The sequence below is a fragment of the Aquarana catesbeiana genome, linkage group LG07, assembly GCF_042186555.1.
Source record: "Aquarana catesbeiana isolate 2022-GZ linkage group LG07, ASM4218655v1, whole genome shotgun sequence".
Classification (NCBI taxonomy): domain Eukaryota; kingdom Metazoa; phylum Chordata; class Amphibia; order Anura; family Ranidae; genus Aquarana; species Aquarana catesbeiana.
The window spans coordinates 323784628-323811874 of record NC_133330.1 but is presented as its reverse complement, the minus strand read 5'-3'; the positions used below and the strand labels follow the sequence as shown (position 1 = coordinate 323811874).

The 27247-nt window shown below is 42.7% G+C and overlaps 1 protein-coding gene across 1 annotated transcript in view; it reads left to right on the top strand.

The window, feature by feature from the left end:
• IL12RB2 (interleukin 12 receptor subunit beta 2) overlaps positions 1-27247 on the top strand; it is a gene marked incomplete in the record, with an annotated part of 83927 nt that overhangs the window by 25251 nt on the left and 31429 nt on the right. The window contains 5 exon segments of the mRNA XM_073593778.1: positions 461-581; positions 4079-4254; positions 7600-7739; positions 14697-14844; positions 24766-24845. Of these exon segments, the coding sequence (XP_073449879.1) occupies positions 461-581; positions 4079-4254; positions 7600-7739; positions 14697-14844; positions 24766-24845 (665 nt within the window).

Here is a 27247-nt window from a genome sequence, read left to right as displayed (position 1 = left end):
ACTGGCTATTGCACTTCATTTTTCTCGGCTCGTCGTACGTGTTGTACTTCACCGCGTTCTTGACGTTCGGAATTTCCGACAAGATTTGTGTGACCGTGTGTATGCAAGACAAGTTTGAGCCAACATCCGTCCGAAAAAAAACATGGATTTAGTTGTCGGAATGTGCGATTGTGTGTACCTTGCATTGAAAATATGCATTTGATGAACAGCTGCGCAAATATTGTGCGACTTTAAAAATTCCCTGCTTTCAGAAAATATATAATTGTTTGGAGGTTCTAATTAATTTTCCAGCATAAAATGCATATTTTACTGTGTTTGTGGGAAAAAAAATGCCCCGGACACGAAGTGGTTAAAGAGGCAAAATAGGCAGAACTGTGTGTTTATTGGAGAGATGTACTGAATATTTTTTTTAATTGTGTTTTGCCCAGACATACTGTACAATTTAAGCCTTGCTTTTCAGTCCCTCCAGATCAACCAAGAATCATCTCATGTGAACAACAAGGAGAATCTGGAAATGTTTCCTGCTTGTGGGAGCTGAAGAGACACAGTGGCCTCCCAAATAGCTGTACCTTGCAATTGCAGTTGAGTATCTGCTTATATAATGTATTCATTTATATAGAACATTCAAAGTCTTTATAACATCCATGAGTGTGGTGTGCGTTCACTGAGTGCCTTAACCACTTAAGGACCGGAAGGATTTGCCCCCTTAATGACCAGGTCATTTTTTTGCGATACGGCACTGTCGCTTTAACTGACAATTGCGCGGTCGTGCGACGCTGTACCCAAACAAAATTGACGTCCTTTTTTCCCCACAATTAGAGCTTTCTTTTGGTGGTATTTGATCACCTCTGCAGTTTTTTTTATTTTTTTGCGGTATAAACAAAGAAAGAGTGAGAATTTTGAAAGAAAAAACAATATTTTTTACTTTGTGCTATAATAAATATCCCCATTTTAAAAAACAAACAAATTTCTTCATCAGTTTAGGCCGATATATATTCTTCCACATATTTTTGGTAAAAAAAAAAATTGCAATAAGCGTATATTGATTGGTCTGCACAAGTTTTAGCGTCTACAAAATAGGGGATGGATTTATGGCCTTTTTTTAATTATACTTTTCTTTTTTTACTAGTAATGGCGGCGATCAGCAATTTTTAGCGGGGCTGCGACATTGCGGCGGACAGTTCGGACACTTTTGACACTTTTTTGGGACCCTTGACGTTTTATACAGCGATCAGAGCTAAAAATAGCCACTGATTACTGTATAAATGTAACTGGCAGGGAAGGGGTTAACACTAGGGGGCGATCAAGGGGTTAAATGTGTTCCCTCATTTGTGTTCTAACTGTGGGGTAATGAGACTGCCTGGAGGAGGAGACTGATCGCTGTTCCCAATCTTTAGGAGCAGCAGATCTGTCTCTCCTCCCCTGATAGAATGGAGATCTGTCTGTTTACACAGAGCTCTTAAAGTGGCCGATGTACCATGACGGCGATTCGCCCAGGGGAGCCAACCTGCCGCAGTATAACTGCGGCGGCTGGTCCTTAAGTGGTTAAAGTGGTTGTAAACCTCAGACTTGAAATATGAACAAAGAATATCCCTCTATACCCTGTTTCCCCGAAAATAAGACCTAGCGTGATTGTCAGTGATGGCTGCAATATAAGCCCTACCCCCCAAATAAGCCCTACCCTGTTTCCCCAAAAATAAGCCCTACCCTGAAAATAAGACCTACAAGGACTTTAACTAGGGCTTATTTGGGGGGTAGGGCTTATATTGCAGCCATCACCAACAATCGCGCTAGGTCTTATTTTCAGGGAAACAGGGTAGTGTGTAATTTCCTCAATTAAGAGCACAAAGGGGTTGATTTACTAAAGGCAAATATCCTGTGCACTTTGCAAAGTGCAGTTGCTCCAGAGCTTAGTAGATGAGGTAAAGCTTAACTTTGCAAAGAGTACCCAATCACGCACAAGGAAAATAAAAAAAAACTGTATTTTTGCTTGCACATGATTGGACGATGGAAGTCAGCAGAGCTTCTGCTAGTTCTAGAGCAACTACTCTTGCAGAATACAACTGCACTTTGCAAAGTGCACAGTGTATTTGCCTTTAGTAAATCAACCCCTAAGTGTCACTTTTATCTGCTGCGTCAATTCCTCTGCTATCAGCATGAATCACTTCTGAGTTTTCCTGACACCAAGACAGCTCAGAAAAGCTCTATAAATTCCTGACTTTGAACGGCTGTAGAGGAGCGAAGACTGCAGAAAAACAAATACAACTTATGTAGGATGATTTGTTTCATCTCTGTGTATCACCTGAGGCCAGTCACTTCACTGGGTATATGGAAGGGTTTACAACCACTTTAAGGGGGCTATAGATGGATTAAATTTTGGCCGGTTTAGCAAGGACCGGACAAGTTTTAATCCATGTGTGGCCACGTCAATTGAGCAGAAGCTCAATAAAAAAAAACTGAACCATGTATGCCCAGCTTAAGGTTCCCACTCTATTCTTAGGGACAAACACACCATAGGGCCAATTGTGTAATTTGAGACAAGAGTGCCTTCCATTTATTTACTGTCATACTCTATTTTTTTAAATTATTTTATTATTATTTATTTATATTATTTAATATTTTTTGTAATTTTTATTATTTTTAAGTGTATCTAAAGCCAAAACTTTTTTTATGGATTCAATTAGAGAGGATTTTCTGTACTTCCTGTCCCGGAGACACAAACGGAAGTAAGAGGAAATCTTTACACGGTGATAGCTGTAAAATGTGGGGTTTCCCAGTGTCAATGATCCCTGGGACAAATAGAGAGGGTGGATCTCTGTAGCAGGGACACAACCAGTATGACATCAGCGGGGTTACCCCTCTTATTTTCGAGTATGACATTCTGAGAGAGTTTTTAGCTCTTCCTACTCTATCCAAATCTAAAAAAAAAAAAAAAAAAAAGTTTTGTCTTTAGACACACTTTCAAGCAGCCAAAAATAGGGTAAATCTGAAAAGCACATTAAAAACGAAAATAACAAAAATTGTGTTGATATTCACCTTCAATCCAGAGATTTCCCTGCAGTGCTTTTTTTTTTTTTTTACTGCTGCTAGATGTCCTCGGTTTGAAGACCAGCATCATTCAACCCCACCTTCTCTGAGCCCAGGTCAACCTGGACCTTCCCCTTCCAGTGAGAGGAGAAGCAGCATAGTGATGAGCTCATCTCTCTGTTACTGTGCTCTCTCCTCCATTCAGCATGCTCCTTGTCAGCACATAAGCTGATTGACTCCCTGTGTTGCTTCGTCCGCTCACACTCCATCATTGCTGTACAGCAGGGGTCTCAAACTGGCGGCCTTCCAGCTGTTGCGAAACTACAAGTCCCATGAGGCATAGCAAGGCTGACCGATACAAGCATGACTCCCTCTAGGCAGAGGCATGATGGGACTTGTAGTTCCGCAACAGCTGGAGGGCCACCAGTTTGAGACCCCTGAATTCTGAACCATTCCATTGTAGTAATAGTTAGATAGATAGATAGATAGATAGATAGATAGATAGATAGATAGATAGATAGATAGATAGATAGATAGATAGATAGATAGATAGATAGATAGATAGATAGATAGATAGATAGATAGATAGATAGATAGATAGATAGATAGATACTGTAGATAGATAGATAGATAGATACTGTAGATAGATAGATAGATAGATACTGTAGATAGATAGATACTGTAGATAGATAGATACTATAGATAGATAGATAGATAGATAGATAGATAGATAGATAGATAGATAGATAGATAGATAGATAGATAGATAGAGAGAAATATATATATATATATATATATATATATATATATATATATATATATATATATATATATATATATATATATATATATATATATATATCTCACATATATATCCAATATATTATCCTGTCCCTATTCTATAGGAAATAGCAGATTCAACCCAATCACAAAGCCAATGCTCCAAGGCCACATTTTCTGGTGGCACTGTGTGACCCTTTCCTCATGCCACCCCTGGAGGGCACCACATGAGTTATTCTTCCTACCCATGTACAATATTTATATACTCCAGGATGAGACAGAACAAGATTACGGAGAGTGTTTTGGAGAGTTGCCAGACTGGAACCAATTTTCTGACCCTGCCTGTGGCAGCCAATCCTGGAGGAGAATACGCGGCTTTGGTGGTGACCTCTAACCCGCTGGGAAAGAACACTTCGCAGTTGTATAACTTCACTTTCTATGATATAGGTAGGTGGGTGACAACTGATGGAATTTTGACATGTGGCTGTTTAGATTTCACATTTTTGTCGGGGGGGAGCGGGGTGCATCTGGTGACCATTTAGGGGTTCATGCTGTTTAAATTTTTTTTTCATTACTGCATTGACGTATTAAAGCTTACATGAGATTATTATTATTATTCTGTCTTCACTGGACACTGTAAATAAATACAGCAGCAGGGCAAGGGATAGAAGGAGAGGGATCACAAGACTCTCTGCAGCTCAAGTAATATTCATAGCCAGAGCACCTTACATTGCATGTCTTTTATAGGTGGATTGTTAAGTCTAATTGATACTTTGCACCCACAACGTTTAACCCTATGCAGCTCGTCCAAGATTATTTTCACTGTAATATGACCAATGAGTACATAGAGAAGAAATGAAGCCTCTATGAGAGGTGGTCCTGTCTAGGATGAGTGTATAAGAGGAGGATGTAAATAAAGAGTAATTAGGACCTTGCAAATGAAAGGTGTTGCTCACTGGCTTGTATATAATGCTAACTTTCGTTTCTCTGTATGGACCTTTTGTGGTCAGAGACAGGAAGAGTCAATGGTAGTTGTCTAACTGAGAGGGCTGTGCACAATTTCCTGTTTTCTGGCTAGCCCTGTATATATATATTTTTTTCACAGTAAAAGGTAATTTAAAGGGGAGATCCCTGAGCCCTGTTTCCTGCACGTAATCCAGAAACTGGACTTTGGCAGTGAATACTGTATGTAATAGCATTCCCCTTGGGGGGGGGGGGGGGGGGTGGATTGCCCCATCATGGTGGACAGCAAAACATTCCATTTACTGGTTCCTCCATAGAAAAACTCCCATATTCAGATACTAGGAGTTTTCTTAGCGGCCCTCTCCAAAGCCAATAAAAATTGTTTTATACTTTTATTCCAGTGTGCCAGATAAGAAATAGAAATGGGACACTCGGAACGGTTCGAAGCCGTTTAGAAATACTCGGAATGACTTGGAAATACTTCCGAGTGTTTCCGAGCCTTTCCGAGTTCAGCCGAGCTGTCCCCGAGTATTCCCGAGGCTCTCCGGCGCCTCCCCCACCTCTGGCCACATGCGGTATTACATGTAATATAAGTCAATGCGGAACAAATTATCTTCGTTTCCACTGACTTTTATGGGGAAACTCGCTTTGATATGCGAGTGCTTTGGATTACAAGCATTCTTCTGGAACAGATTATGCTCGTAATCCAAGGTTCCACTGTAATAATGACAAAGCCAGAACCATTCAAAATGATCTTATTCCACATAATATATGCCACAATGAATAATAACTGATACAAAAATAAATGTGCAACGTCCCACAGCTGAAGTGATCATAATATTAATCTGAATAATAATAGATGATAAAAAACTTGATGATAAAAACGTGACTTCTTAACGTGTAAATAAAGTACTCCTCCAACAAATATGAACCAACTTCCCACTCACATGGTAAAATGTCTTGTATATTGCATGGCATATTGTAAGGCAAATCAGGGAGAGACACAACTTTCCTACTCACCGCTACAACTGGGTGGTTGAGACACCGGAAGTGACGTCACCGTCTCCTCCCGACGCGTTGCGTCACAGATTACGTGACTTCTTCATGTTTGAGAGCTCCATTTGACCTTTGGGGGTCGCTTCCTGAGGTGAGCGGGCATTGCACTCGGTGATGGAAGGAGTGGCACGAATCACATAATATTTTTGTTGGAGTACTTTATTTACACGTTAAGAAGTCATGTTTTTATCATCAAGTGTTTTATCATCTATTAGTATTCAGATTAATATTATCATCACTTCGACTGTGGGACTTTGCACATTTATTTATTTATCTATTATTTATTACTCATTGTGTCATATTTTATGTGGAATAGGCGCACCATTGTCTTAAATATACAAATCTACAGACAAAGTCACTGGACTACTTTTTACCTGTCCAGCCAACCAGTCTGCCTGCACACAGATCCAATGCCCAACATGAACCTGTTCCTGTAAACAGTATGTAGAGAGATATCAAAGCTCCTGAAAGTTATTACACTGAACTTTATATCATGTTATCTTAGAGATCGATCGAGGATGACCCATTGGCAAACGTAAAGTAAAGGTAGGGTCCCCTTTCAAAGGACCTTCTTGTCCTAGGTCATGAAACAAGCATCAGGTCAATGACCCCAGGGCACGTGTCTTCAGAATTCTTTATACATACAGGGGTTGATTTATTGAAGGCAAATAGCTGTGGCGGCAGGTGGTAATTTTCTTTGGGGCAGGGGACAGCGGCAAACAGTACCATTGCGCCCGCCCCCCCATCGGTCCATCTGTCGGCGCGCGGGACTGGTGCACTTACCCCATCTATGCGGTATTTCTCCCGTTCCTCTGCTCTCCACAGGCGACGGCTCTGGCTTCCATTTACTTCCCCCTTCTCGGCGGCCAATCGGGAGTCTTTTCTTTTCAGCCAATCAGAAAACGGGTCTCACACGAGCCTCTGATTGCCCGGATTGAGGATCAGTGTTACAACAGCGAAAATTCATTCGCTGTTGTAACACCTGGGTGGGCTCATGGTGCAATGCCCGCATATTTTGAAGCCTATTAGAGCCTCTGGCTCTGATCTGGTGCTTAAAAAAAAACACCCCTGCCTCTGTAATTCATGCGCCCGGCATCCTGAAAGGAGCTAGACCGGCGGCGGTCATGTAAAGATTCATACTTTGCATGAAATCTATCCATTAGTCATATAGGGGGCGGCATGGATAGAGGGGGCGGCGCCCGGGCGCCCCTAATGGACAGGCCGCCGCTGGCAGTTTGTGCACTTTGCAAGGTGCAGTTGCTCCAGAGCTTAGTAAATGAGGTAAAGCTTCACTTTGCAAAGCGTACCCAATCATATGCAAGGAATTTAAAAAAAAACAGCATTTTTGCTTGCACATGATTGGATGATGGAAGTCAGGAGAGCTTCTGCTAATTTACTAAGCTCTGGAGCAACTGCAATTTGCACAGTGCACAGTCTACTTGCCTTTAGTAAATCAACCCCTTAGTACCCTTTAATATGCATTGTCGAAGCCTTCTATAAGCCTTCTATAGGCCATGCTCTTCAGACAAGCATTTCAAGATCAAACTTAGAAGAGTCCTTGTACATTCCTGATCTTTTTTTAAGCTACAATACTCATATCCCAGCTTGGCCAGGACACAAACAATTTAATCACTGCTATTGCTTGCTAGAAATAAAGACAATTTGAACAATATAATCCTATACACTTTTTTTACACTAGAATTTCCCTTGACCTAGCAAATTTTCGTACTAGACTCTCAGCCACATTAGAAATGTTTTTCTTTTTCCCCTTAGTGAAACCACATCCACCAACCAACATAACCATCAACTGTCACCAGACATCGGATGAGTGCTCTGTGACCATTCACCCCGACGGGGATATACAGCACATCCGGATAAGATATCAAGCCAGCAATGAGGGAGACTGGCAAGAGGTAATTGTGTTTAGGGGACTTTCCAGGATGAAAAAACACCCATAATTTTTGACCTATTAAAATATGCAGAGAGGTCTCTATCTCAAACAGCCCTACTGTAAGGTAAGGTAAGACTTTCGCTGTAGATGGAAGTTATTTGGCCCTAAAGCTTAACTGCGGGCAAACATGTAAATCCACAGTTGTCAGTTGAAGTACAAATGCTCCGATACCTGAAACTGATACTTTCAGGCTTAGTTCTTTCAGCTGTCAGTGGGATTCCCCCACTGACAGCTGAAATGTAAAAAAAAAAAAAAAGGAAAAAAAAGAAAAAGCCGGCAATTATTGGTTGTTAAGCAGCTGTTATTTGGGTTCCCCTGTTGATAACTGAAGTGTAAACTGAAGTCCCGGCAATTGGAGCTGTCAAACAAAAAAAAGCAACCGGGCAATGTTTATCAACAACATTGCTCAGCCACTGAAACAGAAAGATGAATAGAAACATTGTTTTTATTTTTGTATCTTCCTGTTTATTCATCTACAGATCAAAGGGTTAAGCTTAGATCTGCAGATGAAGTCAGTTTAAAGCAACCTGTCAAGTAAAAAAAAATATTTTTTTTTAAATTAAATGTTCCTCTGTTTAAACACCTTATTAACCCTTAATTTACTCTAATCATCCTTAAAGGAGTTGTAAACCCTTGTTTTCTTTTACATAACACACATGTTATACTTATCTCCACTGTGCAGTTCGTTTTGCACAGAGTGGCCCTGATCCGCCTCTTCTGGGGTCCCCCGGCGGCGCTGGTGGCTCCACCCCGCATCGAGTGCCCACATTGGAGAAGGCTCTCCTAAGGTGGACACCAGTTCGGATGTGCTCCCGAGTCCTTCTTCTGTGTCCATTCAGACAGAATGCAGGACTCGGCCCCGCCCCCCGGCGCCCGCATCATTGGATTTGATTGACAGCAGCGGGAGCCAATGGCTGCGCTGCTATCAATCTATCCAATCGGGACACGAGACACCAACTAGAGCTGGTGTGTTCGTTCCCGGCCGGAGAAAGATCGGGGTCAGGTAAGTAAAATGGGGGCTGCAGCACCACAGAAGTGAAAAACCATGAGGTCTCCTTCTCCATTTAATTATTATTTTCCTGCTCATTTTTTTTCCTGTCTACTTCTTTTTTATAAACTATTAATAATTAAAACTTTTTTTTTTGCTTTGTTCATTAATAATTTTACACATTTCACATCAAAAAAAATGCAAGATTAAAAAAAAATAATTTGTTGCATTTTTAAATTACTTTTCAGTGCTTTGTGAGTACTGAAAAAAAATAAAGTACTCATACTCGTAAAAGAAATGGTATCAGTGCATCCCTCGTCTGTACCATTTTAAAAAAAAAAAGCAGCAGGCAAAACACATTTGTTTTATTTCTTATGGGATTCATATTCTGTAACTCTAGGTCACAACAGAATGACACAATCCTAAAACAAAACACGACAACAATTAAAAAAATGAAATGCCCCCTGTTCAAAAGTCGGCATCCCCTTAGTTCCTAATACTTTGCATTGTCCCCTTTAGCATCAATGACAGCGTGTAGCCTTTTGTAGTAGTTGTCTATGAGGCCCCCGAATTCTTGCAGGTGGTATAACTGCCCATTCATCATGCCTCCAGATGTAAAGTCTTTGGTTGTAGTGTATGAGCCGCACAATTGAGATCTCCCCAGAGTGGCTCGATGATTTTAAAGGAGAGGTACAGCCAAAGCTCGTTTGGCTGTACTTCTCCTGTGGATCACAGGAATGCAGTTCATTCTGCACTCCTGTGACCCATTTTCAGCAGACAACAGGCTGAAGCCCTCTGTCGGCTGACGTCACAGAGCCAGTCCAAGCTCGGGCAAGATCGCGACAATGAAGTTGGGATCTACCCACACGCCTGGTCGCTTAGAGCCTGAGCTGCCCGCTCAGAGCAGACAGCGGTGACTGACAGTCACCAGCTCTCTGCTCAGAGAGCCCTGAGAACCGAGCGATTAGTGGTGTTTGATCGCTCAGTCCTCAGTCATAGCCAGTGAAGGACAGATGCAGCATCCACCTAGATACTGCCTCATAGCAACCCCTACATGATACTGAAAGGAGGGGGCGGTACAGGGGGTGGTTACGCGTTTCAAAGGAAAATTCCTTCTTTGTCAAAGAAGGGCTGCCGGGAGGCACAGCAAACAGCAGCATTGTCAGTCTTGGGGAGGGGATTTAAATACACTAACAAATTGAAGGCAACTCCAGCTCACACTTTATAATCAGTTACAGCAAACAGTTTGTTCCTTTTGGTATAAAGGTTTTATATGAATAAATAAAAGCTGGTTATTTTAAGCACTCCTGCTGGTGTTAAATAATTTGTCTCATCCAAATAAACTGATGCATTCTGCTGGAGAGCTTGTACTTTTGAAAAACAAAATAAAAAAAATAAAAAAAGGCTCGACCACTTAAACCCCGGATCATTTGGCTGGCCAAAGACCAGAGCACTTTTTGCGATTCGGCACTGCGTCACTTTAACTGACAATTTCACGGTCATGCAACGTGGCTCCCAAAACAAAATTGACGTCCTTTTTTCCCCACAAATAGAGTTTTCTTTTGGTGGTATTTGATCACCTCTGCGGTTTTTTATTTTTTGCACTATAAACAAAAAAAGACCGACAATTTTGAAAAAAGCGCATTATTTATTACTTTTTGCTATAATAAATATCCCAAAAAAATATATAAAAAAACATTTTGTTTCCCTCAGTTTAGGCCGATACGTATTCTTCTACATATTTTTGGTAAAAAAATCACAATAAGCGTTTATTGATTGGGTTGCGCAAAGGTTATATCGTCTTCAAAATAGGGGATAGTTTTATGGCTTTTTTATTAATAATCTTTTTTTACTGGTAATGGCGGCGATCAGCGATTTTTTTCGTGACTGCGACATTATGGCGGACACATCAGACACTTTTGGCGCTATTTTGGGACCATTCATATTTATACAGCGATCAGTGCGATTAAAAATGCATTGATTACTGTGTAAATGTGACTGGCAGTGAAGGGGTTAACCAGGAGGGGGCACTGCAGCGGTTAAGTGTGTCCTAGGGAGTGATTCTAACTGTGGGGGGGAGGGGCTACGTGTGACACGACACTGATCACCGCTCCTGATTGCAGGGAGCTGTGATCAGTGTCCTGTCAGTAGGAAGAACGGGGAAAGGCTTGTTTACATCAGCCTTTCCCCGTTCTTCCTCTCGGTGAGACGATCGCGGGTATCCCCGTGGACATCGAATCCGCGGGACCCGCGATCACACTCACAGAGCTCGCGGCAGGGCCGCGCGTGCGCCGCCGGCGGCGCGCACGCGACCACGCAGGGGCAAATTTAAAGGGACGTACCCGTACGCCCATTTGCATGTCCGTGCCATTCTGCCGATGTATATGTACATGCGGCAGTCGGCAAATGGTTAAACAGGAAAACGAATGAAGCCATCACATCTAAGAGGTGGTAAGCTGCAATAAAATAAATGTTTACTTTGGGGTTTAATACGGCTTTAAATACTTCTAAAGGGATGCAGACTCTGCATCTTTTTCCATCATGACACTGAGAGTGCACCAATGGATTATAATGAACCAGGCCCTCCCATTCAGAATCATTCTGCATGGGGCATGGACAAGCAAACAGCTATTTCTGTAGAGCAGAAACAGGTAGGAATCTGCAATAAAGTTTGTTAAAATCTTAGCGATGTGTGTTGATCACCCAGAGGGGAATGTTCTTTTTTTAACAAAGGTGGAGTTACTATTTAACTCTTGCAGTAGGGGAAGAGGGGGAGGGGCATTTTAAGGGGTTTTCTGTGCCTGGAGTTGAACTTCAAAGACACTGTACACATTTATTATTTTCATTGTTTTAACTACAGTGCATCCGGAAAGTTTTTAAAAACAGCGCTTCACTTTTTCCACATTTTGTTATGTTACAGCCTTATTCCAAAATGCATTACATTCGTTATTTTCCTCAAAATTCTACAAACAACACCCCATAATGACAACGTGAAAGAAGTTTGTTTGAAATCTTTGCAAATGTATTAAAAATAAAAAACGGAAAAATCCCATGTACGGAAGTATTCACAGCCTTTGCCATGACACTCAAAATTGAGCTCCGGTTCATCCTGTTTCCATTGATCATCCTTGAGATGTTCCTACAACTTGATTGGAGCCCACATGTGGTAAATTCAGTTGATTGGACATGATTTGGAAAGGCACACACCTGTCTATATAAGGCCCCACAGTTAACAGTTCCTGTCAGAGCACAAACCAAGCCATGAAGTCCAAGAAATTGTCTGTAGACATCCGAGACATGATTGTATGGAGGCACAGATCTGGGGAAGGGTACAGAAAAATGTCTGCACCATTGAAGGTCCCAATGAGCACAGTGGCCTCCATCATCTGTAAATGGAGGAAGTTTGGAACCACCAGGACTCTTCCTAGACCAAACTGAGCGATCGGGGGAAAAGGGCCTTAGTCAGGGAGGTGACCAAGAACTCGATGATCACTCTGACAGAGCTCCAGTGTTTCTCTGTGGAGAGAGGAGAACCTTCCAGAAGAACAACCATCTCTGCAGCACTCCCCCAATCAGACCTGTATGGTAGAGTGGCCAGACAGAAGCCACTCCTCAGTAAAAGGCACATGACAGCCCATATGGAGTTTGCCAAAAGGCACCTGAAGGACTCTCAGACCAGGAGAAACAAAATTCTCTGTTCTGATGAAACAAAAATTGAACTCTTTGGCCTGAGTGGCAAGCGTCCTGTCTGGAGGAAACCAGGCACCACTCATCACCTGGCCAATACCATCCCTACCGTGAAGCATGGTGGTGGCAGCATCATGCTGTGGGGATGTTTTTCAGCGGCAGGAACTGGGAGATAACTGTGAATGTCTTTGAGTGTCCCAGCCAGAGCCCAGACTTGAACCCGATTGAACATCTCTGGAGAGATCTGAAGATGGCTGTGCTCCGACGCTCCCCATCCAACCTGATGGAGTTTGAGAGGTCCTGCAAAGAAGAATGGGAGAAACTGCCCAAAAATAGGTGTGCCAAGCTTGTAGGATCATACTCAAAAATACTTCAGGCTGTAATTGGTGCCAAAGGTGCTTCAAAAAAGTATTGAGCAAAGTCTGTGAATACTTATGTACATGGGATTTTTTAAAATTTTAAAAAAATTTGCAAAGATTTCAAACAAACTTCTTTCACGTTATCATTATGGGGTATTGTTTATAGAATTTTGAGGAAAATAATGAATTTAATCCATTTCGGAAATAAGGCTGTAACATAACAAAATGTGGAAAAAAGTGAAAGCGCTGTGAATACTTTCCTCGAAGCACTGTAGGTATTTGTGTAGTTATATTCCCTTTGTCATTTGTTTACCTTACCTTAACATGATAGGCTCACATGTTGCTGCTGCAGTTTGTGGTGTCATGGATGATTGCTTCCACTGTGTCCATGTATTCACCGAGCTTGTTCCTATTTGCTAAAGGGACAAGACAACTTCTTGTTCCAGGCTAGGCAGCATCCAGTCAATGCCTTGCCATTTCCTTTGCGTTTTATCACAAATGTGTGAGTGCTGTGATGAAAGGCTGCATGGTGAGCTCTCTGTTGATTGTTCTGCCTTCTTGTGTCTGTGTCAGATCAAATTACTGTTTAGCTCTCACCTGCAAAGCACTCGACTGAGAGACCTAGGGATTGTGGGATATATAGTTTCTTTATAGGAAGTATCAGTTCCCAGACTACAGACAGAGGTTATGCATTAACCGGTGCAGTGCCATGGACATACCTTATGATTGAACAAAAACAAAAACTGCTGACACAGGGATGTGAAGATTTTAGACATGTGCAATTAGTTTTGTTCCGAATTAGTTTTTTAACAAATTTTGACAAACTTGTTAATTCCGAAATTTCAGAATTTTTCAATTTCCGAAATTTCCGAATTTCCAGATTTGCGAATTTCCGAAATTACGAATTTCCGAATTTTGAATTTCTGAATATCCGAATTTTTGCATTTCCAAATTTCCAAATTTCTGAATATCCGAATTTTCAAATTTCCAAATTTCTGAAAATTCGAAATTTCGGAAATTCGAAATTTCGGAAATTCGAAATTCGAAATTTCAAATATTCGAAATCTCATAAATTTAAAAATTCTAAAATTTGGAAATTTGAAAATCCAAGAATAAGAATGAAAATCTGAAATTTCGAAAACCCGAAAATCTGAAATAATAACTAACTAATAATACATATTAAATTATAGGTATTGGAATAGTGAACGTAACGAGTACGAATTTAAGTTACGAATTATCTGAAATAACGAATACCGAACAGTCAAATTTGAAAGGAAATTCCAATACCTATAATTTAATAGTTAGTTATTATTTCAAATTTTACTGATTTTCTTTCTTTTTTTCAGATTTTCGAATTTTTGAATTTCCGAACATCCGAAAATTCGGAAATCTGAAAATTCGGAAGTCTGAATATTCGCAAATCCGAAAATTTGAAATTCGGAAATCCGGAAATTCGAAAATCGTAAATCTGAATATTCGAAATTCGGAAATCCGAAATTCGGAAATCCGAAAATTCGTGAATTTGAAAATCCGAATTTTTGTTTTTCCGAATTTCGAATTTCCGAATTAAGCAAAATAACGAACGGGAACGAAAACGAAAAAAAAAAACGAATTTTTTGTCAGTGCACATGTCTAGAAGATTTACTCTGTTATAGGCTGTACATGCAGAGCAACAAATAACACCATGAAACAACATTATCAATGCACATTCTATACAGGTGAAAAGCACAAGGTGCAGGTAGGAAGGTTTATAATGCTTTTTGGGAAGAGATTGTTTAAGGCCCCCACGGCTCATGGTGATTATAGGAAATGTTCAGGCTGCTTATGGTTGAAGTTGTACCACTATAGAAAACTTATAATTTCTGTGTTAATATTTTCCTTTTAGGTAGAAAGCTCAATTAATAGAAGCTTCGCCTTCTATCATCTCCACCCAATGACTCAGTATCACCTCCAGGCTTCCTGCAAATACCGGTATGGACGGGGAATATGGAGTGACTGGAGCCAGCTCGTGACCTGGGAGACGCCAGAGAGCAGTGAGTACATTTATATTTTATGTTTAAAGGGGAATTCTGCCTTATAACACTTTATTTCCAATCAATACAAAGATGATACAAAAACTACCACACTGTCATTAACACTCACCGGCCACTTTATTAGGTACACCTTGCTAGTACCGGGTTGGACCCCCTTTTGCCTTCATTCTTTTTGGCATAGATTCAACAAGGTGTTGGAAACATTCCTCAGAGATTTTGGTGACATGACATCATCACGCAGTTGCTGCAGATTTGTCGGCTGCACATCCATGATGCCAATCTCCCGTTCCACCACATCCCAAAGGTGCTCTATTGGATGAGATCTGGTGAGTGTGGAGGCCAATGGAGTACAGGGACCTCATTGTCCAGTGGTGAGATGATTGGAGCTTTGTGACATGGTGACATTATCCTGCTGGAAGGAGCCATCAGAAGATGGGGACACTGTAGTCATAAAGGGATGGACATGGTCAGCAACAATACTCAGGTAGGTCGTGGTATTTAATCGATGCTGAATGGTACTAAGGGGCCCAAAGTATGGCAAGAAAATATCCCCCCCACCATTACACCACCACCAGCCTGAACCGGTGATACAAGACAGGATGGATCCATGCTTTCATGTTGTTTACACCAAATTCTGACCCCACCATCTGAATGTTGCAGCTGAAAACGAGACTCATCAGACCAGACAACGTTTTTTCAATCTTCTATTGTCCAATTTGGTGATCCTGTGTGAATTGTAGCCTCAGTTTCCTGTTCTTAGCTGACAGGAGTGGCACCCGATATGGTCTTCTGCTGCTGTAGCCCATCTGCTTCAAGGTTAGATGTGTTGTGCGTTCAGAGATGGTATTCTGCATACCTTGGGTGTAACGAGTGGTTATTTGAGTTACTGTTGCTTTTCTATCATCTGGAACCAGTCTGCCCATTCTCCTCTGACCTCTGACATGAACAAGGCATTTTCCTCCACACAACTTCCACTCACTGGATATTTTCTCTTTTTCGGACCATTCTCTATAAACCCGAGAGATGGCTGTGCGTGAAAATCCCAGCAGTTTTTGAAATACTCAGACCGGCCTGTCTGGCACCAACAACCCTGCCACGTTCAAAGTCACTTAAATCCCCTTTCTTCCCCATTCTGATGCTCGCTTTGAACTTCAGCAAGTCGTCTTCACCACATCTAGATGCCTAAATGCATTGAGTTGCTGCCATGTGATTGGCTGATTAGCAATGTGTGTTACCAAGCAATTGAACAGGTGTACCTAATAAAGTAGCCGGTGAGTGTATTTGTCAGTGACTCAAGGTATTGGAGGGTCCGTATGACAACCCGGCAAGGAGCAATTTTAGAGTGTTTCTCTCATGACAGGTATCCTTTAATACAAACAGCTAATCATGTGACTGGAACTAAAAAATAAAGCGTGCAGACAAGCTTTAGCCAATCAAAACACACTTTAAAGTTATGCACTCGAGGCACCCCATTGTAAAATATAAAAAAACGAAATCTTGGATCTGGGCTGCTCTGTGCAAAACCATAGCACAGAGCAAGTAAGTATGAAATGTTTATTATTTAAAAAAAAAACAAAACAAAGGTAGGTTTACAATTGCTTTTATGGTAAAAAATAGAAAAGGAAAAAAAAAAAAACTGTAAAATAATAGCTAAGAGGAGATGGGGAGGAAGGAGTTAATTAGGACCAGTTAGAGTTAACAAGGGGTTAATAAAGGGTTAAATAGGAACACAGTTTATTACATTTTTATCTTCATTAAAGTACAGCGGAACCTTGGTTTACGAGTAACGCGGTTAACGAGCGTTTTGAAAGACGAGCAACTTTTTTTTTTTTTTTAATTCTGACTCGGTTTGTGAGTGTTGTCTCGCAAAACGAGCAGAATTCAAGCTAATGGGCAGTGCAGTACCGCATTTGGCCAGAGGTGCGGGGGCGCCGGGGACACTCGGAACGGTTCAGAGCCGTTCGGAAATATTTGGAATGACTCGGAAATACTCGGGAACACTCGGAAACACTCCGTTCCCGAGTGTTTCCAAGGCTTTCTGAGTTCAGCCGAGCTGTCCCCGAGTATTTCCGAGGCTCTCCGGCGCCCCCCCCCCACCTCTGGTCACATGCGGTATTGCATGTAATAGAAGTCAATGCGGAATGAATTATCTTTGTTTCCATTGACTTCTATGGGGAAACTTGCTTTGATATGCGAGTGCTTTGGATTACAAGCATTCTCCTGGAACGGATTATGCTCGTAATCCAAGGTTCCACTGTATACTTTTTCTTAATTTTAAATAGAGTGGAGAGGGATTAGAATAGCTGTCAGGTGTTATTGCTGTCTGTGCCCCCATTAGGGAGATTCACATTCTCTATTTGTCCTGTTTACTATTATCACTGAAAGTGAAAGGAAATTCCAAATTTTGGGTTGTTTCCGGAACAGAAATAAAGGGGAAATCTTCCAACGGGGACGCAAATGTCAAAAAAAAAGTGACAAGTGTTATAATCCTTCTTTACACTATCCAAAATGAAAAAAATTTCGCCTTTAGTTCTATGCAAACTTGCAAGGTGGCTTTAGCTGACATCGTACGCAGATGAAAGGAGACCCTGTTGATCTGCTATAAATGAACCAGAAAGGTTACAATGTAGCAATAATAACATTGTTATATTGTAACTCTCATTCACATTGCTTACACAGGACATGGATACACTGGATACTGTCAAACCTATCGCTGGTAAATGTAGCCAGGGGGCTTGGGGGGGCGGAGGAGGTGGAGAACAAGGTCACCCAAGGTATTTCGATGAATATTTTTTGGGCTTGTGTAGTACACTCTGGTTATAACTTAAGAAGCTACTTAACTGAGTGTCAAAAAATACAACAATACGGAGCAAGACCAGTTAAATGGAACTAAAGCCGCATACACACGAGCGGAATGTCCGAACGAAAAAGTCAGGAAGCTTTTCATCGTCTATTCCGATCGTGTGTAGGCCTCATTGGACTTTTTTTTCCGAAAATTCTGACAGACCTAGAAATAGAACATGTTCTAAATATTTCCGACTGAACCAATTCCTATCGGGAAAACCGCTCGTCTGTATGCTGTTCAGACGGACCATAAACGACGCATGCTCTGAAGCAAGTACGTGACGGAAGCTATTGGCTACTGGCTATTGAACTTCCTTTTTCTAGTCCCGTCCTACGTGTTGTACGTCACCGCGTTCTGGACGGTCAGACTTTGGGTTGATCGTGTGTAGGCAAGACCGCTTGAATGGAATTCCATTGGAGTTCCGTCGGAGAAACCTTCGGAGTTTATTCCGACGGCAAAACCGGTCGTGTGTACGCGGCATAACTACTACTAGCTTTTACATACAATGCAGCAAGAGGATCAAGTCTCTGTGTAAACAAAGGTGTCTATCCCTCACCGCAACATTCACATTGCAAGGTGTAAAAGTACGTGCACGCTTGCTATTTTTATAGCTGAACCATCACAATAAGCTCTGTTATTCATTGGTTTCAAGAAACATGTTAAGTTCTTGGTGAAGCTGTTTTAAAGAGGTGTGAAAACCTTTGGAGTTTCATTTTACTTTTTTTTTTTGCACATTTCCTTAAGTTTGCATTTTCTTTTACGTGTAGAAAGAAACGTGTTTCTGGATCGTTCCAGATCGGTACATAACGTTAATAGTTTGTAGAAGTTCTGAATATAAAGCAGAACTAAACCCATCTATTTAACAGTTTCAAAAAACACGTGCCAGAAATGCAACTGTTCTATTTGCTTTTGCTTTCAACCGAACTGTCAAACCATCAAATGGCTGGAGGCATAACTGATCACATGTGCAGTGCATGGCAGTTGAAACGGAGGTTAGTTAAGATGGCAGCCGCCTTGGCTGAAAACGAAAGAAGGGTTTAGTTCCACTTTCAACTTTCAAGAGAGAGTTGGTTCCATTCTAACACTCTTGTAAGGATCAATTGTTAACCGCTTGCCGACCAGCCCCTGTCATTATACTGCGGCAGGTTGGCGCGGCTGCGCAAATCGCCGCAGGTGTATGCCGGCCGCTTTAAAAACAGAAGCAGGCGCGCGCCTGCTTCTGTGGAGCCGATGCTGTGATGTGCACCGGCCACCCGCGATCGCGCCACAGAGAGCCAGAATGGGGATCTGTCAATGTAAACAAACACATCCGCGTTCTTGGCAGAGGAGTAGAGAGAGATTTTCTGTTCCTAGTGATCAGGAACAGTGATCTCTCTCTACTCCCAGTCAGTCCTCTCCCCCCACAGTTAGGGAACACATTTGATCGCCCCCTAGTGTTAAACCCTTCCCTGCCAGTGTCATTTACACAGTAATCAGTGGCTATTTTTTAGCACTGATCGCTGTATAAATGTCACTGGTCCCAAAAAAGTGTCAAAAGTGTCCAATCTGTCCGCCGCAATCCCGCTAAAAATCGATGATCACCGCCATTACTAGTAAAAAAAAAAAAGAATGATAAAAATGCCATAAATATATTCCCTATTTTGTAGACGCTATAGCTTTTGCGCAAACCAATCAATATACACTTATTGCGATTTTTTTTTTTTTTACCAAAAATATGTAGAAGAATACATATTGGCCCAAACTGATGAAGAAATTCATTTTTTTTTTTGGATATTTATTATAGCAAAAAGTAAAATAAATGTTTTTTTCAAAATTGTCGGTCTTTTTTTGTTTATAGTGCAAACAATAAAAACCGCAGAGGTGATCAAATACCTCCAAAAGAGAGCTCTATTTGTGGGGAAAAAAAGGACATACATTTTGTTTGTGTAGAACGTCTACTGCAATTGTCAGTTAAAGCGATGCAGTGCCACATCGCAAAAAATGGCCTGGTAAGGGGGCAGGGCCAGTGCTACCACTAGGCAAACTAGACAGCCGCCTAGGGCGCACTGCGGCATTAATGGGCGCTGGTAGCCTGCATTGATGGGTGCTGGTGAGGCTGCAATAATGAGCGCTAGTAGGTTGCATTGATGGGCACTGGTGAGGCTGCATTTGATGGGTGCTGGTAGGCTGCATTGATGGGGGCTGGTGAGGCTGCATTGATGGGGGCTGGTGAGACTGCATTGATGGGGGCTGGTGAGGCTGCATTGATGGGGGCTGGTGAGGCTGCATTGATGGGGGCTGGTGAGGCTGCATTGATGGGGGCTGGTGAGGCTGCATTGATGGGGGCTGGTGAGGCTGCATTGATGGGGGCTGGTGAGGCTGCATTGATGGGGGCTGGTGAGGCTGCATTGATGGGGGCTGGTGAGGCTGCATTGATGGCGGCTGGTGAGGCTGCATTGATGGCGGCTGGTGAGGCTGCATTGATGGTGGCTGGTGAGGCTGCATTGATGGGGGCTGGTGAGGCTGCATTGATAGGCGCTGGTGAGGCTGTATTAATGGGCTGCATTGATAGGCACTGGTGAGGCTGCATTAAGGGGCGCTGCTAGGCTGCATTGATGGGCGCTGGTGAGGCTGCAGTGATGGGCGCTGGTGAGGCTGCAGTGATGGGCGCTGGTGAGGCTGCATTAATGGGCACTGGTATGCTGCATTGATGGGCGCTGGTGAGGCTGCATTTGATGGGCGCTGGTGAGGCTGCATTGATGGGCACTGGTAGGCTGCACTAATGGGTGCTGGTAGGCTGCATTGATGGGCGCTGGTGAGCCTGCACTGATGGGCGCTGGTGAGGCTGCAGTGATGGGCGCTGGTGAGGCTGCATTGATAGGCGCTGGTGAGGCTGCATTGATAGGCGCTGGTGAGGCTGCATTGATGAGTGTTGGTGAGGCTGCATTGATGGGCGCTGGTGAGGCTCCATTTGATGGGCACTGGTGAGGCTGCATTAATGGGCGCTGGTAGGCTGCATTGATAGGCACTGGTGAGGCTGCATTAATGGGTGCTGGTGAGGCTGCATTTAATGGGCGCTGGTGAGGCTGCATTTGATGGGCACTGGTGGGCTGCATTTGATGGGCGCTTCATTAAAAAGGTGGGGTATACATGGGCAAGGCAAAGGTGGTGGAATCAGGGGTGGAGCCAAGTGGGGGCGGCAAAATTAGGTTTTGCCTGGGGTGTCAAAAATCCTTGCACAAGCCCTGTAAGGGTGTAAATCCTTCCGGGGCTAAAGTGGTTAAACAAGCGAATTTCTTATACCCACATCCCTGAATGAAGAATGTTAAGCCAACAAAAACCTCTTAATGGGACTTTAAAGTGCATAAACAAATGTATATGTAAAAAAAATTACAAACTTTGTTACAAATCAAACATTTTAAAAGATAGGTATACAAAAGTTAAAAAATGATGGATGCGGTTACAGCAAGAGACAATGTTGATGGTTGATTAGAACAGATAATCATGAACTTCTGTCAGCCAACAGACTATGGAGACAGAGATAACCCAATGCGTTTCAAAATAAGCATATAGTAATTTCTTCTTATGGAGTGAATGATTATCATGAATAAATATCTGTCTATGTAACAGTTTGGGTTGAGACCACATTATACACAATCCAAGGAAGAAAAACTTTGCAACTACATGCTGACAGATGTCCACCACCCGTATGGGGGATGAAACTCAACGTACTTTCGCCCACTGGGGGACAGGGGTACCCAGTGCCAGAGTGTCTTCAGCAGAGAAGACAATTTTGAATAGTTTAATGGCACAAAGTGGGGTAGTTAAAGTAGTGAATAGTGCTTTGCTGTGCTCCAGCATTTCAGACTGCCATGATACTGCGGGTCTCCCCATTAAGACGCTTTGGCTGATTTCATTGGGGATTTTTTCAAGACCTTCCACCCAGCTTCCCAGATGACGTGGGGTACCCCTGTCCCTCAGTGGGCAGAGGGACGTTGTGTTTGGGCCCTCATACTGGTGGTGGACATCTGGCAGCATGCAGTTGCAAAGTTTTTCTTCCTTGGGTAGTATATGATGCATAACTCCCAACTGTCCCTGATTTCGAGGGACTGTCCCTAATTTGGCACAATGTCCCTCTGTCCCTCATTCTTCCTCATTTGTCCCTCATTTTAGTCTGATCTATATAATTGTATATAAAATGCACTTTTTATCTTTCAAAAAGTGTTTCCCAGAGCTAAACCTTTCATCCAATTTCTAATTTGCTGCATTCATAAATTTCGAAAGTCAATATAAAGAAATAGTAGTGGAAAAAAAAGTACTTGCGGATTTAAATAATCTTTTTTTTTTTTTTTGTATAATTCTCCTTTAAGGGGACAGGATGTGTGTCCGATGCCTACATACTTTTGCTAATAGGTGTCCCTTCGTTCCCATCTCAAAAAGTTGGGAGGTGTGTATGATGGGGTCTCAGCCCAAACATCCTGTTACATAGACGGATATTTATTCATGATAATCATTCACCCCATAAGAAGAAATTACTATGTGCTTATTTCGAAACGCGTTGGGTTACCTCTGTCTCCAAAGTCTGTTGGCTGACAGAAGTTCATGATTATCTGTTCAGCCATCAACATTGTCTCTTTGCTGTAACCGCATTCATCATTTTTTAACTTTTGTATACCTATCTTTTAAAATGTTTGATTTGTAACAATAAAGTTTATTCATGCTTTTGTTGGCAGTTTAACATTCCCTCACTTCTCAAGCAGGTATGCTGGAATTTTTTTTTTCTTATTTTTTGGACCCCCCTCCACTGCCTTTTTTGCCATGGCCAGAATAATGTGTACCTGGTCCTTCTGCCTCCTAGGATACTTACGTCACATTTACCAGGAGGCTGCAGGATCGGCACACAGAGTGGCCAGTGGCGGTCTGGCGGACGAGTTTGGTGCATCATCAGGGCTGGCTGGCGGCTTGCACCGGGAAGGGGCAGCCAGCTGAGGATGACCCATTTTATGGCACCCAAACAGCGGATAACAGTGGGATGACGCTGGATTTGCTGTGCGGGTAAATATGTGTTTTAAAGAGCATGTAGCATTACAGGCAAATGGGGGAAAAAACATGGGTGGGGTTAGGGGGGTGTGTCTTTATACACATAATATGTAAACCTGATCATTCAAAATTACATGTAACCTTTAACATGTCAAGGTATTTTTATGAGTTTTAAATATATTTAAATCTGCAGCTTTCATTCAAAGAATAAATGGTGATCTTGCCACAAAGGTCCTTGTTCTGCAACTTCCTGTTCTAGGGTGACCACACTCTGTCCCTGTCTCCCAGTTATGCTCGTGTTGTCACTCTGTCACACGGGCTTCTGATTAGGGTTGCCACCTTTTCTTCAAGTCAAACCCGAACACTTTAGCGGCGCACAGCAATTTTTTTTTTTATAGTATAACTATACATATATCTTGCTATTAAATAACATTTCTAATCATATGAAGTTAAAGTGGAGGGCCACCTTAAAAAAAAAAAAATTGCACCAAAAATCCTAAAAAAATTAAGAAAAAAAAAAACATTTGAAAAAAAAATTTTTTTTAAACTTACCTGAACCCTTGTTGCTAGGCAGTCTTCCTAATCTGCCTGTTCCTATTCCACGGCATGTTCTGCTTCTAGCTGAGCGGCCCCGTTGCCTTCTGGGAACTGTGTGTGTTCCCAGAAAAACCACGGGGCCATTCACAGATCGCCGCACCGCTCGCGTATCCGCAGTAGGAAACTGGCAGTGAAGCCGCAAGGCTCCACTGCCTGTTTCCCTTACCTAGGATGGCGGTGCCGGGACCCGAGAGCCGAGGGATGGGTCGGATCCAGATCAGGTAAGTCTACTTATTTAAAGTCAGCAGCTACAGTGTTTGTAGCTGCTGACTTTAAAAATTTTTTTTAGCTGGCCGGAATCCCGCTTTAATAACAAGAGTCCCTCTTTACATCAGAGTCCACAGAGTTCCCCTTTTACATCTGAACTCGCAGAGTTCCCTTACACTGTAAGGGGGGACTTTGCAGACTCTGATGTAAAGGAGAACTCTGGGGACTCTAACATAAGGGTGCTTTGGGAATTCTGATGTAAGGGGTGCTCTGAGAACCCTGATTTACCTTAGTGTACTCTCTTAGAGGCAGGAGAGAGAAGGGGGGAGACTTCAGTCATAGACAGGGATGGATGGTGAGCTCACTCACCCCTTGGCAGTCAGCACCTCTCATCCAGATGTATCTGAGGCTGCTGGACTTCTAATTTTCAGCCCCAACTTTCCTTTTCTGAGACACAGCATCGGGGATTGGAGTGTGGGCAGACACAGAGGGGTAGGGGTGAGAGTAAGAGGTGCAGATCGAGCCCTCTCTCTCTCCTCTCCCGTCTGTATGTGGGGGGGGGGGGGGGGTGTTAGTGGTGGCTTTGGGCAGTGTGAAAGAGTGTAACAGACACTCTCAGCTTAGACAACTGCAGCCAGCAACCCTGCTGGGAAGCCATAGTCCAGTCTGAATAATGTATCCGGGTTTCAGGCAGTCTGAAACCTGGACGCATGGTTCCAAACCCAGACTGTCTGGGTGAATCCCGGACAGGTGGCATCCCTACGTCTGCTGGAGACTACAAGGGGCCATTACAGCACACATTAAACAGACATGTTGTCATTATCAGTAAACTGCCCTGAGAAATGCCATGCAGCAATCAATGGGGTGCAGGGAGGCAGGAATTAGCCGCAAAAAGGCTGCAGAAGATCAGCAGTGCTCTTTTACAACAAAGAATAAAAAAATAAAGGTGAAAACAAGTAATTTTATTTTTAAAAATGCCAATTGTTGAAGATATAAAGGGCTTTTGCAAATGACATGGCACTCATTGGCTTCCATCTACTTTACACCCAGAAACCCCAACATACTGTATCATGATGCACACTGTCCTGTTGCTTGAGCTCAGTCTGGTATATTGCAAAAGCCCCATTGATAGACGTCCAAGGTAATCCTAACCCCCCCCCCCCCCCCTGCATACACATTTCTCATACACATTTCTCATACACATTTCTCATACACATTTCTCATACACATTTCTTTTATTTCTTTTAAACTAGGGCCACGTGGAAAGCTTGAAGTTTGGTACAAATTGTGGAAAACCACAGAGAAAACGTGGACTGTCACCCTTTATTGGAAGGTAAGGAGGAGCTCCGCTCCATAGTGTACATAGTGCTGCTACTAGAAAAGAAAGTGCTTTGTTTTCCCAAACTAGCCCTCCAGTACAACTAACAGGTTTATCCAGAACTGCCACATTTGTATAAACAGAACCTGTCAGGTAGGGGCGTAACGTGTGAGGTGGGGAGGGGTGGGGGGGGGGCACGATGAGGAGATTGAGGAGGGAGGGGACTTGTATTGGGAGGAGAAATTGGGGGGGGGGGGGGGTGCAGGGGGATAAGCATTGTTCTAGGAGGGGAAACTTGGGGGGGGGGGTGCTAGGAGTGACAATTCAGAGGAATTTGTGTTGGGAGGGGGATGGAAGAAGAAGATTTGTGCTAGGAGGGGTCGATTTGGGGGGTCTGTACTAAAAAAAGGTGACATGATAGAGGGGGGAGGGAATTTGTGCTAGGAGGAGATTATTTTTTTGGGTAGGGGGGGAATTTGTGCTAGTAAGAATGATGGGGGGTGCTTGTGCTAGGAGGGGGGATGAGGGGGTGAAATTTATGCTTGGAGAGGAATTTGAAGAGGGGGGGATGTGTACTTGGAGGGGAAATTTAAAGGGGTGGAGGATTTGTGCTACGAGGGGTGATTTTTTTGGGGGGGGGGCATTTGTGCTGGGAGGATTGGGGGGGGGGGGAGATTTGGGCTGGGAGGATTGGGGGGGGGGGGAGATTTGGGCTGGGAGGATTCCAGCAGGGGGCGTATTTGTCCTGGGAGGAGGGGGAATTTATGCTTAGGAGTAGTCATACAGATCAGTGCCCAATTTTCTTTGGGGGGGGGGATTTGCTGACACATAATGCTCATACATTTTGGGGTGGGGGGGGAGGTGTAGTTTGGCATGTTGTGCCCTGGGCTCTAGATGACCTTGTCCCAGCACTGTCATTAATCTTAACCACTTCCCGGCCACACTAGATGGCTACAGAGCGATCCTCCAGTTCTGGGATGGTGTCCATGAACGTTCTCCCAGAACCCCACTTACCACATGCCCCCTGGAGTGCGCATTGGGAGTGCACTTTAAAAGCTGTGCACAGATCACAGTGAAGGGCCAATCACAGTGGCCCTTTACCATGTGATCAGCTGTGTCCAATGCCCTGGACTTTTACAGCCAGTGAGCAACTGTTCAGTAAAAGTGATTCAGGTGATTTTATCACTTCTCATTTCAGAGCTGTCACTCCTCAGCGACTCTAGCCGAGGATGCGGCTAATCAAGCATGATCTGTGCTTGATTAGCTGCATTGGACAGCCAGGGAAACATTGGGGCCTAATGAACCTCTGATGTCTTCATCAAGAATACCTGTCATCTGCCTTAAGCTATCACATAGGTGGCTTATGTAAATAAAACATTTTCATAAGATAAAAAAAAAAGTTTTATAAAACATGCATTAAAATTAATAAAAATAATAATAAAAAAAAGTAAAAGCACCCCCATCCCCTCCACACATACATACAAATACAAAAGCGTGCATGGGTCCTGTAACATGTATGTAAATAGAGAATACACCACATATGTGAGGTATCCCCGTGAACGTCAGAGTGAGAGCAAACATTCTAGGTCCAAAATTCACCATTAAAGAGGAACTGTAGTCTGCACACATAATTTGTAATAAAAACATCTTTGCCATTCTGAAGCTTCCCTCCAACCACTTTGCATATTATTTTATATATACTGTGATTCTGTACTTGCCAAATGTGCTGCAGAAATCTCCCTCCACTGAGTCTGGCTGCAACCATTTTAACTGTGGGCAGCTGAAGCTGCTGCCTGTTCACTTCCTGGATTTACACAGAGGCACACCTCCAGCTCTGCAGCTCTCATTGGCCCTCTTATGACTCATCCCCCCTCCCTTCCTGGCAAACTCTCACGAGAGTGAGAGAGAGAGCTGTTCATGATGTCATAAGCCTAGGCTAATGACCAGACAAGAAACAGGAAGTGGGCTGTATAAGGGATTTACTGGCAGAAAAAAAATGTTTTACTATCCAAAGTTAAAACAACAACAAGGGCAGAAGATTTAATAGATGGAAAGATGAAAAAAATGAACTCCAAACCGATAACCTGTAAAGGCTTTTAAAGCATCACCTATAAAAAGGTTTCAGGTCCCGTAGTTTGTCGCCATTCACAGGAACAAATCATTTTGAGTCTTGACATGTTTGGTATCGATTTACTCGATGCATCCCCATCTTTCATTTTTTTTTTTTTACCAGAAAATTGAGTATTATATTATATTTATTATATATATTATATTTGTGTGCACTGAAATTCAGTTTAGTGTATCGTTCCAGGAAAAATATGCATTTGGTAAATAGTTGTGCAAATATCGTACAACATAACCAGATGTATTTTCCTCCCCAGGGCCTCGGCTTTCAGAAAATATATCACGTCTGGCAG